At 45.0% G+C, this 14241-nt stretch overlaps 1 protein-coding gene across 1 annotated transcript in view; it reads right to left on the reverse strand.

The window, feature by feature from the left end:
* The window catches only part of LOC134354396 (voltage-dependent T-type calcium channel subunit alpha-1I-like), an 843079-nt gene that overhangs the window by 138221 nt on the left and 690617 nt on the right, over positions 1-14241 (reverse strand). Inside the window, exons 18-19 of the mRNA XM_063063387.1 lie at positions 11985-12085; positions 6577-6700 (exon numbers count right to left, since the gene is read on the reverse strand). Of these exons, the coding sequence (XP_062919457.1) occupies positions 6577-6700; positions 11985-12085 (225 nt within the window). The remainder of the gene's footprint in view (positions 1-6576; positions 6701-11984; positions 12086-14241) is intronic.

Below are 14241 nucleotides of genomic sequence, written 5' to 3' on the forward strand. Positions count from 1 at the left end.
ATGGAAAAGAGTAAACAGTCGATATTTCAGACCGAGACTCTTCTTCAGGACTGAGAAGGAACGGGGGAAGACACCAGAATAAAAAGGTCGGGGAGGGGAAGGAGAATAACCAGAAGCTGATGGGTGAAGCCAGGTGGGTGGGAAAGGTAAAGAGCTGGAGAAGGAAGAATCTGATTGAAGAGGAGAGTGGACAATAGGAGAAACAGAAGGAGGAGGGACCCAGGGGGAAGTAAGAGGCAGGTGAGAAGTCAGAGTGGGGTATAGAGGAAGGGGGGAGTAGAGAGAAGGGTATGATAAGTGACTAGCTAGTGGTCAGCATAATGCTTTACAGCTGTGAGATAGGGGTCAGTTCCGGCCACTGTCGGTAAGAAGTTTCCACATTCTCCCGGTGCACGCGAGGGTTTCCTCCAGGTGCTCTGGTTTCCTCCCACATTCCTAAGACTTATGGGTTAATGTTAGTAAGTTCAGGTATGCTATGTTGACGGCAGAAGCAAGCTCAATTTCAAAGGCTAAGAGAAGCTCGGGTAGGTACATGGGTGGGAATGGTCCAGGCACAGATTGATGGGAGTAGGCAGTTTAAATAGCTCAGCATGGACTAGATGGGCCAAAGGGCCTGTTTCTGATCTGTACTTTTCTACGATGCTAAGTATGGCGACAGTTGCGAATTGCCCAGTGCAATTCCCGCTGATTTGATGCAAACGACGCAGTTCACTGTATGCTTTGATGTGACAGATAAAGCTAATCTATCTGTCTGTCTGTCAGTGGGAACAAATCTTCAGGGAAGTGGATAGATCGTCAATGGATTATACCGATTTATCCCAGATGATGTATTCAGCTCCTTGAGCAGTGATGTCTGTTTACAACAGGCAGGTGGTGAGAACTCCATCACACTCCTGGCACGTCCCTGCGAGGCATAAAGGATTTAGGCTGCCTTGAAGTAACAACCTGAGGCTGTTTGTTTTATCCACATAAACCTGGACAGAGAGCTTTGGTATCTCGGACAGAGCAGCATTCTCTCTGCAACCTACTGTTTCTATTTGCTTACTTGTATTGTTTGCAAGATCTACTTTTCGCCTGTGGGTGCTTTGACGATCTTCTTTTCGTTAATGGGTTCTATTAGGTTTCTTTGTTTCATAGCTGCCTGTAAGGAGATGAATCTCTGGGCTGTGTATAGCATACATACTTTGATGAATGTTTTTTGAACTTTGAACTTTGAATACTGAAAGGCCCAGATTGAGTGGACACAGAATGTTCCCGTTAGTAGGGGAAATCTAGAATCCAAGGGCACAGACTCAGAATCAAGGGATGTCCCTTTTGAACTGAAATGAGGAGGAATTTCGTCATCCAGAGGGTAGAGGATCTGTGGAATTCATTGCCACAGATAACACTACTACTACTACTACGTCGACTCAGGCTTAGGGGGCCGGCATCAGGCACGATGACGGACTCTCCACTTCTCCCTCTCCCTCATCAGTGTGTTCAGTTCATCTACATTAGCTGCGCCGCTGTCTTCTAGGAACGTGTTGACCATAGTCTTGGGAGGGAGCCCAGGGTTCATCCTCCCGTGCTTGGGCTCCCATATGATGACTAGGCTGGCAGGTAGCTCGGGGTGGCGCAGACAGTGCCCCACTAGTTGCAGTCTTCTCGCCTCAATTTTAGTGGCGAGCATCGGCAGGTCGTCACAGAGTTTGACGTCGTCATGTGCTGTTGCCAACTCACATCAAGAGCCATCTGGAGCATTCATGTATAGCAACCATCTAGAGACTTCCGCATAGTCTTGGTGAGTGTCCACGTCTCACATCCGTACGTGAGAATGGACTCTATGACTGCTATGAAGATCCTCTTTTTAAGCTCTCTGGTCAGGTTCGACTTCCAGGTTATGATGACAGACAACACACAGATAGCAGGGGAGGCCAAATCATTGGGTATATTTGGTGTGGGAGGTTAAGGGTTACAGGGAAAAGGTGGGATGATGGCGTGGAGGACAAGAAATTCAGCCATGATTGAATGTCAGTCTTAAAGTGTGATTTTGGAAGTGCAAGAGCCTCTGTGTGTTTTTTTTGGTTTGGGTCTTTTCTGTGTTTTTTGATGTCTGCTTACTGCCTGCCATTTTTTAGCCAGGGAGTGGTGAATCTGTGGAATTCTTTGCCACAGGCAGCTGTGGAGGCCAAGTCTTTCTGTATATTTAAGACAGAGGTTGATAGATTCTTGACTGATCAGGGCATGAAGGGATACAGGGAGAAGTAGGGAGATTGGGGCTGAGAGAAAATGGCTCAGCCACGATGAAATGGTGGAGCAGACTTGATGGGCCAAATGGCCTAATTCTGCTCCTGTACCTTATGGTCTTATTTCGGATCTAACTGATGCATCAAGAACTTAGATTACTGAATTTGTGTTTAGATTACAACATTTCTGTGTGGTCTAGTTGTCTGTTTTTTACCCATCTTGGCTAAAGGAAAGCAAAACTTCCTTTCAAATCTGCACGCGAACTCCAGTTTGCATCATGGTTTCTGCAACTGGGTTCATTCACAGTCCTCAGTGGTACAGTGGTAGACTGCTGGCCTTTCAACCCAGTGACCTGAGTTCAGTTTCTAATCAGGCCACTTCCCTTGCACTACCTCCTTTAGTTTTTGATTCCTTAACCCCCTGAATCAGGGTTACCAGTCAGTCATCTGCTGTTTGTGGGATCCTGTGTGTAATTTGTCCGTTGCAACATGTCTTGATAATAACAGTGCCCTGTTTTCAGTGACAGCCCATGAAGCATCTGATGTAAACACAACAGCTTTCAGTGAGAAGACAAAATGAATCAATGTTATGGTTATATCTTGCCGAATTATTGACAGACAAAAGTGCGGAAAGGAAATGCATACTTTTAATTAAGTCATGGAGTCATGATCGGACAGATGGGGCTCATCAGCCGTGGTTGGCAGCTCATCGAGGAGAAGGAAAAACTCTGATCTCAAACCTCCGCTGCCTTGTGGATATACCCGCTCATGGGAAGGCTTCAGGAGTAAACCCCGAGGGAAAAATCCTGAGCTGGAGTCCCTAAGCATGAGCTCAACACTGACTAGCAACTCCCGCCGTGCAGCCGGCGCCAGACTGTATCGGTCTCTGCCGTTCCACTGGTTTTATCAGATGCGTGGAGAGGGGGAGATTGCTATGTGGCAACAGCTTGATGTCCATATCGTACTGCCCAGGCTTGCGTATCTAGACAGTGAGGACACAACATCCACTGTCAACCCTGACTGATGGAGGCCTCGTAGTCATAACGTACTACAGCATGGAGATGGGCCCTTCAGACCTAGATTGTGCTTACCTGGTCCCATCTACCTGCACCCAGACCACTGCCCTCCATACCCCTCCCCTCCATGCACCTATCCAATCTTCTCTTAAGTGTTATAATTGAACCTTGTATTGACCCCTTCTGCTGGCAGCCCGTTCCACTCTCTGAAGTGAAATAGTTCCCCACCCCCTCCCCCCCGCGATTCCCCTTAAATATTTGATTGTTCCTGGCGTCAGTGTTCACATAACCAGGACTTGTGTTATACACCAGTTGCTCATATGACCATATGACCATATGAGCGGCTGGTGCACATCACAAGTCCTGGTTATGTGACTACTGACGCCTGGCAAACAATCTCTGAAGAGTATTGATAATGTCTGGGGCTCACCCGTCTTGTAAAGATACTGCCCAGAAGAAGGCGATTGCAAATCACTTCTGCAGAGAAATTTGCCAAGAACAATCATGGTCAAGATGTGGTTGCCCACACCATAACACACAGCACATAATAATGATGTTATGTGTCTACAATGCAGCATTGCAAGTCTTTCATGAATTAGGTGAGACTTTATTCACTGAGTGAAAAACTCATGCTTAGCTGAGAATTTACAGCAGAGTGCTGTGTCTGCCTTTGGCATCCCTTCTATGCTCAAATGAACCAAAAAATGTGTCCAAAATGTCTTGTTCTATTGTTGATATCCCCCTTATTGCAACTGACTGCCTGTAACTGCCTCTGCAAAATAGCAAGATTCCAAGAATTACTCCACTAATGCTCCCACTACTGCTCAAGTTTCAGGTACATGTTAAAGTTTAGATTAATTTTACCATTAACACAAGAGATTCTGCAGATGCTGGAAATCCAGAGCAACACACACAACATACAGGAGGAACTCAGCAGGTCAAGCAGAATCTATGGAGATGAATGGACAGTTGATGTTTTGGGCCAGGACACTTCCTCTGAACTATCTATTCGTTTCCATTGATGCTGCCTGACCTGCTCAGATCCTCCAGCATTTTCAAGATTCAAAGTACATTTATTATCAAAGAATATATAAATTATACAACCTTGAGATTTGTCTGCTAACAGGGAGCTACAAAGTAAGAAATCCAGAAGAACCCAATTTTAAAAAAAGCCAGAAATAAAGACAACCCCAAAGTGCATGGAAAGAGAAAAAAAACACAAATCATGCAAACAGCAACAACTGTATTCTGAACTAAATTGAGTCATTGGATCCAAATCCCTGGAACAGCCCGGAATAGGTCCGAAGCCTCTGTATTCATTCATCATATTAGTTGGGCAAAACGCCACAAAGTTTGCAGATGCAAAGCACAGCAGCCAGGGGCAGTCTTGCAATCTCAGCGTCATGGAGACAGGAGTAAACATCACAGGAGAGCAAGCGAAACCGGCCTGACTCTCGACGCCCTGCCTACTTGTGTGTCTTGCTTCTAATGTCTTGTGTTAAACCCCTGACTCAGAAACCGTATCAACCATTACCAGAATGGAGAAAGTTATTTGCTCCCTGAAGATGCTGCTTGTCTTGTCGAGATCCCCCAGCACGTTCTTTGTTACCCCAGAGTCCAGCATCTGCAGTCTCCTGTGTGAAGTCTATTGTAAGTTCCACTGAGAGAGTTAAACATTACAAATTTCATACTGAGGTTGAGGCAGTCTCTTTCTCTCCCAATAACAGAGGACAAGAGCTCTCTCCCACGCATTAGGGTCACTTTGTTGTACTTATGTGGTGATGGAGGGTCATAGGGTTTTAACTTATGACTCTGAGTCAAATTTCTTCTTCAGGGTGGCACAGTAGTGTAGCATAAAAAAGGCCTGAAGGATCACTGGGGACCCGAGTCACTCCAATCACAAACTGTTCCAGCTGCTCCCATTCGGGAAACGGTACCGCAGCATTAAAGCCAGGTCCAACAGGTTCCAGGACAGTTTCTTCCACCAGCCCATCAGGCTGATTAACTCACGCTGATACAATTGTAATTCTAAGCTATATTGACTGTTCTGTTGTAAATCTTACTGCACATATTACTTATTACAAATTACTATAATTTGCACATTGCACATTCAGACGGAGATGTAACGTAAAGATTTTTACTCGTCATGTATGTGAAGGATGTAAGAAATAAAGTCAATTCAATTCAAAACACTTTACAATGCCATCAACCCAGGTTCAATCCCCCGCTGCTGCCTGTAAGGAGTTTGTACGTTCTCCCCATGACTGTGTGGGTTTCCTCCGGGTGCTCTGGTTTCCTCCCACAGTCCAAAGATGTACCGGTTGGTAGGTTAATTTGTCACATGGGTATAATTGGGTGGTGCAGGATCATTTGGCTAGAAAGGCCTGTCACTGTGCTATATCTTTAAATAAATAAATATAACCAGTCTTTCCATCAATGGGTCTAGTTCTTTGGACGGTCTGTCCAAGATAGTTAGCCCTTGAAACTTTCCAATCATCTGTGGAGGGAAAGGAACTATCAACATTTCAGTTCAAGAACCTGCATCAGAATCATTGGATGTTTTAGATATAATGTTTACATCCATCTTCATCCTCTGATAGACATAGAAGTTCCAAAGTAAAATTGAAGGTTCTACACTCATGGTTAACTTCAACTGGCCTCAAGGAAAACGTATTATCGTGGCTGAACATTCCCATTCCCATTCCTGTTCTGACATGCTGATCCAAGGCCTCCTCTTGTGCCAAGATGAGGCCACCCTCAGGGTGGAGGAGCAATACTGTATGTCCCGTCTGGGTACCCTCCATCCTGATGGCATGAATATCAATTTCTCCTTCCGGTGAACAAATTTCCTCCCCTGTCCCTTCATCTATACCCCAGTCTGACCTTTCACTTCTTCTCACCTGGCTATTTCTCTCCTCCTTCGCTTTCTCCTATGATCCACTCTCCTCTCCTATCAGATTCCTTCTCCTGCAGTCCTTGACCTTGCCCACCCACATGGCTTCACCTATCACCTTCCAGCGAGCCTCCTTCCCCTCCCTTCCACCTTATTATTCTGGCATCTTTCCCCTAACTCCTCAGTCCTGAAGAAGGGTCTCGGCCCGAACATCGACTGTTTATATTCATTTTCTAAGATGCTCCCTGACACGCTGAGTTCCTCTCGCATTTTGTGTGGCGTTTATCTGATTATTATCATGTTGCTGTTTGTGGGTTGTTCCCTACGACACTATATTGACTACAATTCAAAAGGTACAACTTAGGCCGTCACAATCTTTGCGGTGACCTGAGTTTGTGAAGGTGCAGGACTTTTTACGGGCGAAAGTTGAGAGGTGACTCACTGTGCTTCCCTGGTCAATCTCGGGTCTCTCCAGTGCAACCGTGATGCAGTTGAGGAAGATGAAAGCTAGGACGATGTAATCGAAGAGCTTGTGGGCAATGATCATTTGACACATCAGGCGGAACCTGGGTGGGAAAGAGAGAGGAGGCAGAAACAGAACAGTCACTGATGATCGTGTAGGAACCCACTATGGTTTAGGTTAAAAAAAAAATGAGTCAAGCAGCCTCTGTGGTAGGAATGGACAGTTGGTGTTTCATGGTGAGACACTTTAGCTAGAGTTAGATGGTCCAGGTATGTGCTGGTGCGTGGCCAAGTGGTCAAGGCATCGGTCTAGCGACCTGAAGGTCGTGAGTTTCGAGCCTCAGCTAAGGCAGCGTGTTGTGTCCTTGAGCAAGGCACTTAACCACACATTGCTCTGTGACGACACCGGTGCCAAGCTGTATCGGCCCTAGTGCCCTTCCCTTGGACAACATTGGTGGCATGGAGAGGGGAGACTTGCAGCATGGGCAACTGCCGGTCTTCCATACAACCTTGCCCAGGCCTGCACCCTGGAAACCTTCCAAGGTGCAAATCCATGATCTCATGAGACTAATGGATGCCTATAAAAAGATGGTCCAGGTTAATCAGGGGTTTATACTCTGCCCTTGTTAGAACACTTCAATCCAAATTGAGAATGGTCTCCCAACAAGGAACTAAGCAACAGAGATAAATGAAAGTCTGTACAAATCTGTAGTAAATGGTGACTTCAGTGAAGTTCTGGGATAACTGACATGCCAAGGGACAAGTTCCACAGGCTAGACAGTCCAAACTATGGAGGAGGATCTCAGGATTCCCAGGAATGAAAGGGTTAATATATGAGGAGTGTTTGATGGCTCTAGGTTTGTACCCACTAGAGGCTAGAAGAATGGTGGGGTGGGGGTGGAATCTCTTTGAAACCTATTGAATATTGAAAGGGCTAGATATAGTGGACATGGAGAGGATGTTTCCTATAGTGCGGGAGTCTAGGACCAGGGGGCACAGCCTCAGAATAGAAGGATGTCCCCTTAGAACAGAGATGAAGAAGAATTTCTTAAGCTACAGGGTGGTGAATCTGTGGAATTCATGGCCACAGACGGCTGTGGAGGCCATGTCATTGGCATATTTAAAGAGGAAGTTGATAGGTTCTTCATTAGTAAGGGTGTCAAAACTCATGGGGAGAAGGCAGGAGGATGGGGTTGGGGGGATAATAAATCAGCCATGATAGAATGGTGCAGCATATTCAATGAACTGAATGGCCTAATTCTGCTCCTATGTCTTATGGATTTTCAGACAGAGGATGGTAATTTTGTGGAATTTTCCCCTATGGAGAGTTGGAGATCCTTAGTAGCCCAGAAGAATGAAGGCAGGGGGATCACAGAGTGGAAATATGGGATTCTCCCTCTCAACAAATCCATTGGTACTGGAATTAAATTGGAAGTCTCTAAACTCTTTACGCTGGTTCCTTTCTTGGTGTGAATGCTACTGTTACTGGAACCAAAGGTGGCCACCATCAGCAAGTGCACAAAGGGTTGGATTGTTTCCTCCTGCTCTGCAGTGTCAGTATAAATGAAGAGAAGTTACACCAAACCCAATCGCATTAAAGTCATTGGTGCTGAGGGAAATCACTTAAGAGCCAGTAATGAGCAGCCATTGCCATATCTGCATCATCTTCCTTCTCTAAAGACATATCTGCTCCACCTGCTGGAGGACTGGATGAGATAAAGGATCAGTCCTGATCTCTCTCTCTCTCTCAATAGCTGCTATTTGTATTTCTACTGTTCTTAAAACATGAATATTAGCGGAAGGCAGAGCAGAGCAGCTCACTTGAGCTGGAAGGAGAAAGATATGTTTTGGGTTGAGTTGGCATCTGGCCAGAACCAATGGAACAGAAAGGGAGTCTGTCCCTCAGTTCAGCAAAGAAAGTGATTCCCAATCTGGAGATTCACAACACGATAAACTCCTATGCCCCCTGCTTGATGAGTCTGCAGTGTTAGTGATACCAGCAGAACCTGGGCCTCAAGGTAATGAGACTGCAGACATTGGAATCTGGTGAAGCAAACAAATTGTTGGAGGAACTCAACAGTCCAGAAGCATCGGTGGAGTAAAATGAACAGTCAACATTTCATGTCAAAACTCTTCATTTAGACTGAGAAGTAAAGAGGAGACAGTCAGATCTGAAACAGTGGCTGTCCATTTCCCTCCTCACCTGCTGAGTTTCTCCAACATTTAGTTGTATTTTTTTCCTTTCCCCAATGGTAACTTGCCACCATAGGTTTGTATTTATATTTGTGGAGAGTAAACAGAGTTCATCTGTCAGGTCCATAAAATCTGGAACAAAATAAAGCCAAAAATACTGGAGGGACTCGGTGAGTCAGACAGCATCTGTGGAGGGAAATAGCACTGGAAAACTGGGAAAACAGGTGGGTTTTAAATGGCAAAGGGGCCAGAGGAGTGGAGAAAGTAAAGGGAATAAATACCTGATAATAAAATCCAGGAAAATCGGTGAAAAAGTTATCCAACAAAGAGAAGCTAAATGAAGGATGTGGAAGCTTTGGGGAGGGTGCAGAGGAGATTCTCCAGGATGCTGCCTGGATTAGAGAGCAAGGCTTATGCTAATAGGTTGAGCAAGCTAGGGCTTTTCTCTCTGGAGTGAAGGAGAATAAGAGGTGACTTCTTAGAAGTATACAGTTGATAGAGATGATAAGAGACTTTGATAGAGTGGATAGCCAGAGACTTTTTCCCCAGGGAGAAGCTGGTTTATATGAAGGGCATAATTTTAAGGTGGTTGGAAAATATAGAGGGTGTGGATGTCAGAGGTGCTCCAAGAGAATCTCGACATGGTTTGGAGGCTTGTGCACCTCAGTAACCCCGAGAGCGATGTTGGCTGGTGTCAGGTCTTTATGCTTTGGCTCTTGGTAGGTTCACCCATGCCAAATGGGTTAAAGGGTAGAGACCAGACTAAGAGAGGTCCACTGGTTCTCCAGGTTTGGGGGTTCAGCTCAGGGCTAACAACCCTGACTGGTCAAACAAAATTGTCAGATGAACAGCAATGAAGAATCTTTCTACATCTGAATGTGATGGTATACCTGTGTCTCCACTCAGTAGCGAAAACTGAGAGGAAGCTACTGATGTGATGACGGAAGCCCTGAACATCGCCAGAGATGGAGAATCTTCATCACTGCCCTAAACGCCAGTGGCGTAACAGGCAGTAGATTGGAGTAGAGAGATGACAGGGGTAAAGTTTTTACACAGAGAGTGGTGGGTGCATGAACTGCCCTGCCTGGGGTGGTGGTAGAGGCAGATACATTAAGAACATTAAGAAACTCTTAGACTGGCAAATTGGCAAATAGATGATAGACAAATGGAGGGCTATGTAGGAAAGAATGGTTAGATTGAGCTTAGAGTTGTTAAATGGCACAACACCCTGGGTTGAAGGGCCTGTACTGTACTGTAATGTTCCATGTTTAATGCTGTATGTTCTATGTGAAATATACTGGGTACCCTTACTGCACTGACCTCAGAGCTGTTGGAATTCTTTGGGACAACTCCAACTCCAAGGGCAGCAGAGTAGTATAGCATTGGCGTATCGTTTTACAGCGCCGGTGTTCTGGGTTCAATCCCTGACTCTCTCTGTAAGGAGTTGGCACGTTCTCCCCATGACTATGCGGCTTTCCTCCCCGTGTCCGGGTTTCTTCCCACATTCCAAAGACACACAAATTAGGGTAAGTAAGTTGTGGGCATACTATGCTGGTGCCAGAAGCATGGTGACATTTGCGGTTGTCCCTGGCAACGGTGTTGGTTATCGACACCAATGACACATTTCAATGCATGCTTGAATATTCCAATATACATGTGACAAATTATGATAATCTTTCATCCAACTTCTCTCCATAAATACCTGGACAGCTACCAGGTATTTATGGGACGCTGCTGTAAATTTAACCCAGTGTGAGCAAGTGGGACTTTCATTCACAAATTCTGGAAAACCAGTAATGAAGGCCATAGTACAGGTATAAATATAAACATAAATAAGAATTTCAAAATATAAAATATTGTATATACACAGTACTATACGTAAAATATAAATATAAGCAGAAACTAGTGGGCAAGGTCATGATCCAAATTATCATCTGGCTGAAAATAAAAACAAAATGCTGAAGTATTGCCACCATTTTCTGTCTTTATTTCAATGTGAGTACGATCTCATTTGCCCTCCTGTAATGTTTATCACTTCACACCTTTCCCTCCGACCTCTGCCTGAGGTCACACATTCCAAGTTGGGAACCATTGACTTAAGCCCTACATATCCCTTTATAATAGGGTCACATTAAGGTACAACTAGGTTGTGGAGGACTAATATTTTCCAATTCCCCCATCTCACCGTGTAGGGCTCCCCACTCCTCACAAAGGCCGAACATAGAACATAGAACAGTATAGCACTCAAATGGGCTCTTCAGCCCACAGTGTTGTGCCAAATTAGCTAAAAAGCAAGTTAAAAACACCCAAACACTAATCCCTCATACTTACACCATGTCCATATCCCTCCATCTTCCTTACACTCACATGCCTATCTAAATGCCTCTTAAAAGCCTCTACCAGCATACCAGGCAGCACATTCCAGGCATCCACCACTCTCTGAGTAAAAAACTTACCCCTCACATCCCCCTTGAACATACCCCTCTCACCTTCAATACATGCCCTCTGGTATTAGACATTTCTACCTTGGGAGAAAGATACTCCCTGTCTGCTCTATCTGTGCCTCTCATAATCCTATAAACCTCTATCAGATCTCCCCTCAGCCACCGCCATTTCAGAAGAAACAACCCAATTTTATCCAGCCTCTCATGAGAGCACCTGCCCTTGAGAAGATCCAGATATGGTGACAGCTGCTCATTATTTAAGACAAATGATCTCCCCTGAACGTACGTCTTTTAAGGGTTTTAGCAATGGCACTCAATTTATACTTGCTCTTCAGCGCAGGAGGGTGACGGATAGGTCTCTGAGTCCTCACTGTCATATATCTTCAATCCACTCCTCCCCCACACTTTTACACATTCCCTCCAGCCAATGATCCAACATACTCAGTTTTCCAGTTGAAATTTCCGATTGGCTCTGGTACCAACAGCTTCTTGGAGGGAAAATTCCAGATTCCCACTCTCCTTTGTGTGAAGGAGTAGGTTTTAACATCTGCTTTGCACTTTGGTGTCTAGTTTTGTTTTGGCCCCTTACTTTGGACTCTTCCCCCAACCACCTCCTCCCCCAGACCAGTGGAAGTAGGTTTACTCTCCTCACATCTCTTTTAGTTATGACTGCTAGGACGTGCCAACCCTGTATGAACAACACAGTGTAAGGAATGAAAAGGTTAAGTGTTCTGCTGATAAATGTCCTTACCTATTCTGTGGGGAGAACAGGTAGACCGACCAGTCTGCCCTTGTCTCACACCAGTCTGGCTTGTAAATCTCTATCATCTTCTGAATTCGGAAACAGAGACTCTGAAACAAACATACACACAGGTCAATTCTCACAAAGAGCAACTTTCGATTTGTAAATGCTGGTGTCTAGCCATTGTTTCTCTGAGGAATTGCTGAACCGCCCGGTTGTGGGTCTGATGAGGTGAGGGTCTTCATTTGCTATTGCGTTCAGGAACTGGTGAGTGGTAAAAATCTACAAAGACTCGAGTACCTCACAGGAAGGAAAATCTTCCAAGTGAAATACACACAGTGGCTACTTTACCAGGTACAGCACCGTATCTCCTGTAGTCGTTGTGGTCTTCTGCAGCTGTAGCCCATCTACTTCAAGTTTCAATGTGTTGTGCATTGACAGAGGATTTTTGCACACCACTGTTGTATTCTGTAGTTATTTAAAACTGTCACTTGAACCAGTCTAGCCATTCTGCTCTGATCTCTTTCATTAATAAAGCTTTTTCACCCACAGAACTGTTGCTCCTGGCTGATTGCTTTTTGCACCATTCTCTGTAAACTCTAGAGACCGTTGTGCATGAAAATCCCAGGAGATCAGCCATTTCTGAGATACTCAAACCACCCCATCTGGCACCAACAATCATTCGACAGCCAACGTCGGATCACGTTTCTTCCCCATTATGATGTTTAGTCTGAACAACAACTGAACATCTTGACCATGTCTGCATGCTTTTATTCATTGAGTTGCTGCCACATGATTGGCTGATTAGATATTTGCATTAATGAGCAGGTGTACAGGTACATGCAATAAAGTGGCCTCTGAGTATACATTTGTTAATCTAAAGAGTCACCCAAACAGTCCTACTATTCTTTCCTGAGATGGTGCCAGAGACAACTTCTTCGAGCTCATCTGCAAAGCAGCTTAAATTCCTCTCTTGAATTACTTTTTTCCCCTTTTTCAAGGTGGCTGAGGTTCTGTCAGACTCCATGATTTGCAGCAGCTCTTACACTGGTGGGGTCCCACTTCTGGAATTCACTGACCAGCTGTTTTCGATATCTCCAGGAGCTGCTTGGAAGACATTCACCCACAGGGTGTGGCCTTGTGCGGTCCTGCGGACTCGATTCCTCGCCTGGTGTTGGCTAACGAGGTGTCGCTGGAGAACCAAACATCACGACAGCTGTTGGAGGCCTCTGCACTCGGATGATCTCTCTCTCTCTCTCTTTTATTGATGGTGGGGGGCGGGTGCGAAGTATCCTGCCATTTCTTGAGTTGGAGAAACTCAGAATAAAAACGATGCTGCAGACTAGAACATCGTAACAGCGAGCGTTTTGTTGGTCTCCCCTCTCGCTGTTGAAAAGGGGCGACATCTCTTTGTCCCTTGTTACTGAGAGAGAGAGAGCCTGTGGCACATCTTATTGTTGTAATATAAAAGCAAATATCTTATCAGTCAATCATGTGGCAGCAACTCATTGCCTAAAAGCATGCAGACATGGTCAAGAAGTTCAGTTGTCCAGACCAAACATCAGAATGAGGAAGGAACGTGATCTGAGTGTTTTTTGTTGGACTGCAGCTCATGGTCTCTTTGGGGTCTTTGCTACTGCTTGCTTGGCGGGTTGCGGGCACTGATGCTTCCTGCTGGGACAAGTAGGGGGAGAGGGGAGGGTTGATGCTTTGCCACTGCTTGTGTGTGGGAGGGGGAGGTGGTGTTGGGGTTATAACGTTTTTTCTGTCATTCATTCTTTGGGGTTTTCTTCTGTTTCGTGGATGTCTGTGAAGAGTAAGAATTTTGAGTTGTATACTGTATATTAATTGTGACCATTGAACAATTGATCTCCCAACAATTCTTTCCTTCTTCAAATACTTATCCTTTTGGACACTTTAATAGAATCTAATTTTGATGTTCTATTAGAGAATGCATTCAAAACTCAAACCACCTTGACGTGGTAATGCTGATTTCACCTTGTGCCAATGCAAGATGAAAACACTTTAGTGTCATAGAGTTATCATCACTTCAAGACAGAATCGGCTTTTAGGCCCGTCTAGTCCATGCTGAACTGTTAGGTCTGTGGTCTTTGGTTACCTGATCAGGTTCTGCTTATAAATCACAAATGGTCTTAAACATCTGATTTTTGGTGCATGTCGTGCCAGCATTTCACAGCAAATTCCTAATATATGTAAATGTGTATTCAGTGGCCACTTTGTTGGGTACACCTGTATATCTGCTCAT

The sequence above is a fragment of the Mobula hypostoma genome, chromosome 11 (assembly GCF_963921235.1).
Source record: "Mobula hypostoma chromosome 11, sMobHyp1.1, whole genome shotgun sequence".
NCBI classification, from domain to species: domain Eukaryota; kingdom Metazoa; phylum Chordata; class Chondrichthyes; order Myliobatiformes; family Myliobatidae; genus Mobula; species Mobula hypostoma.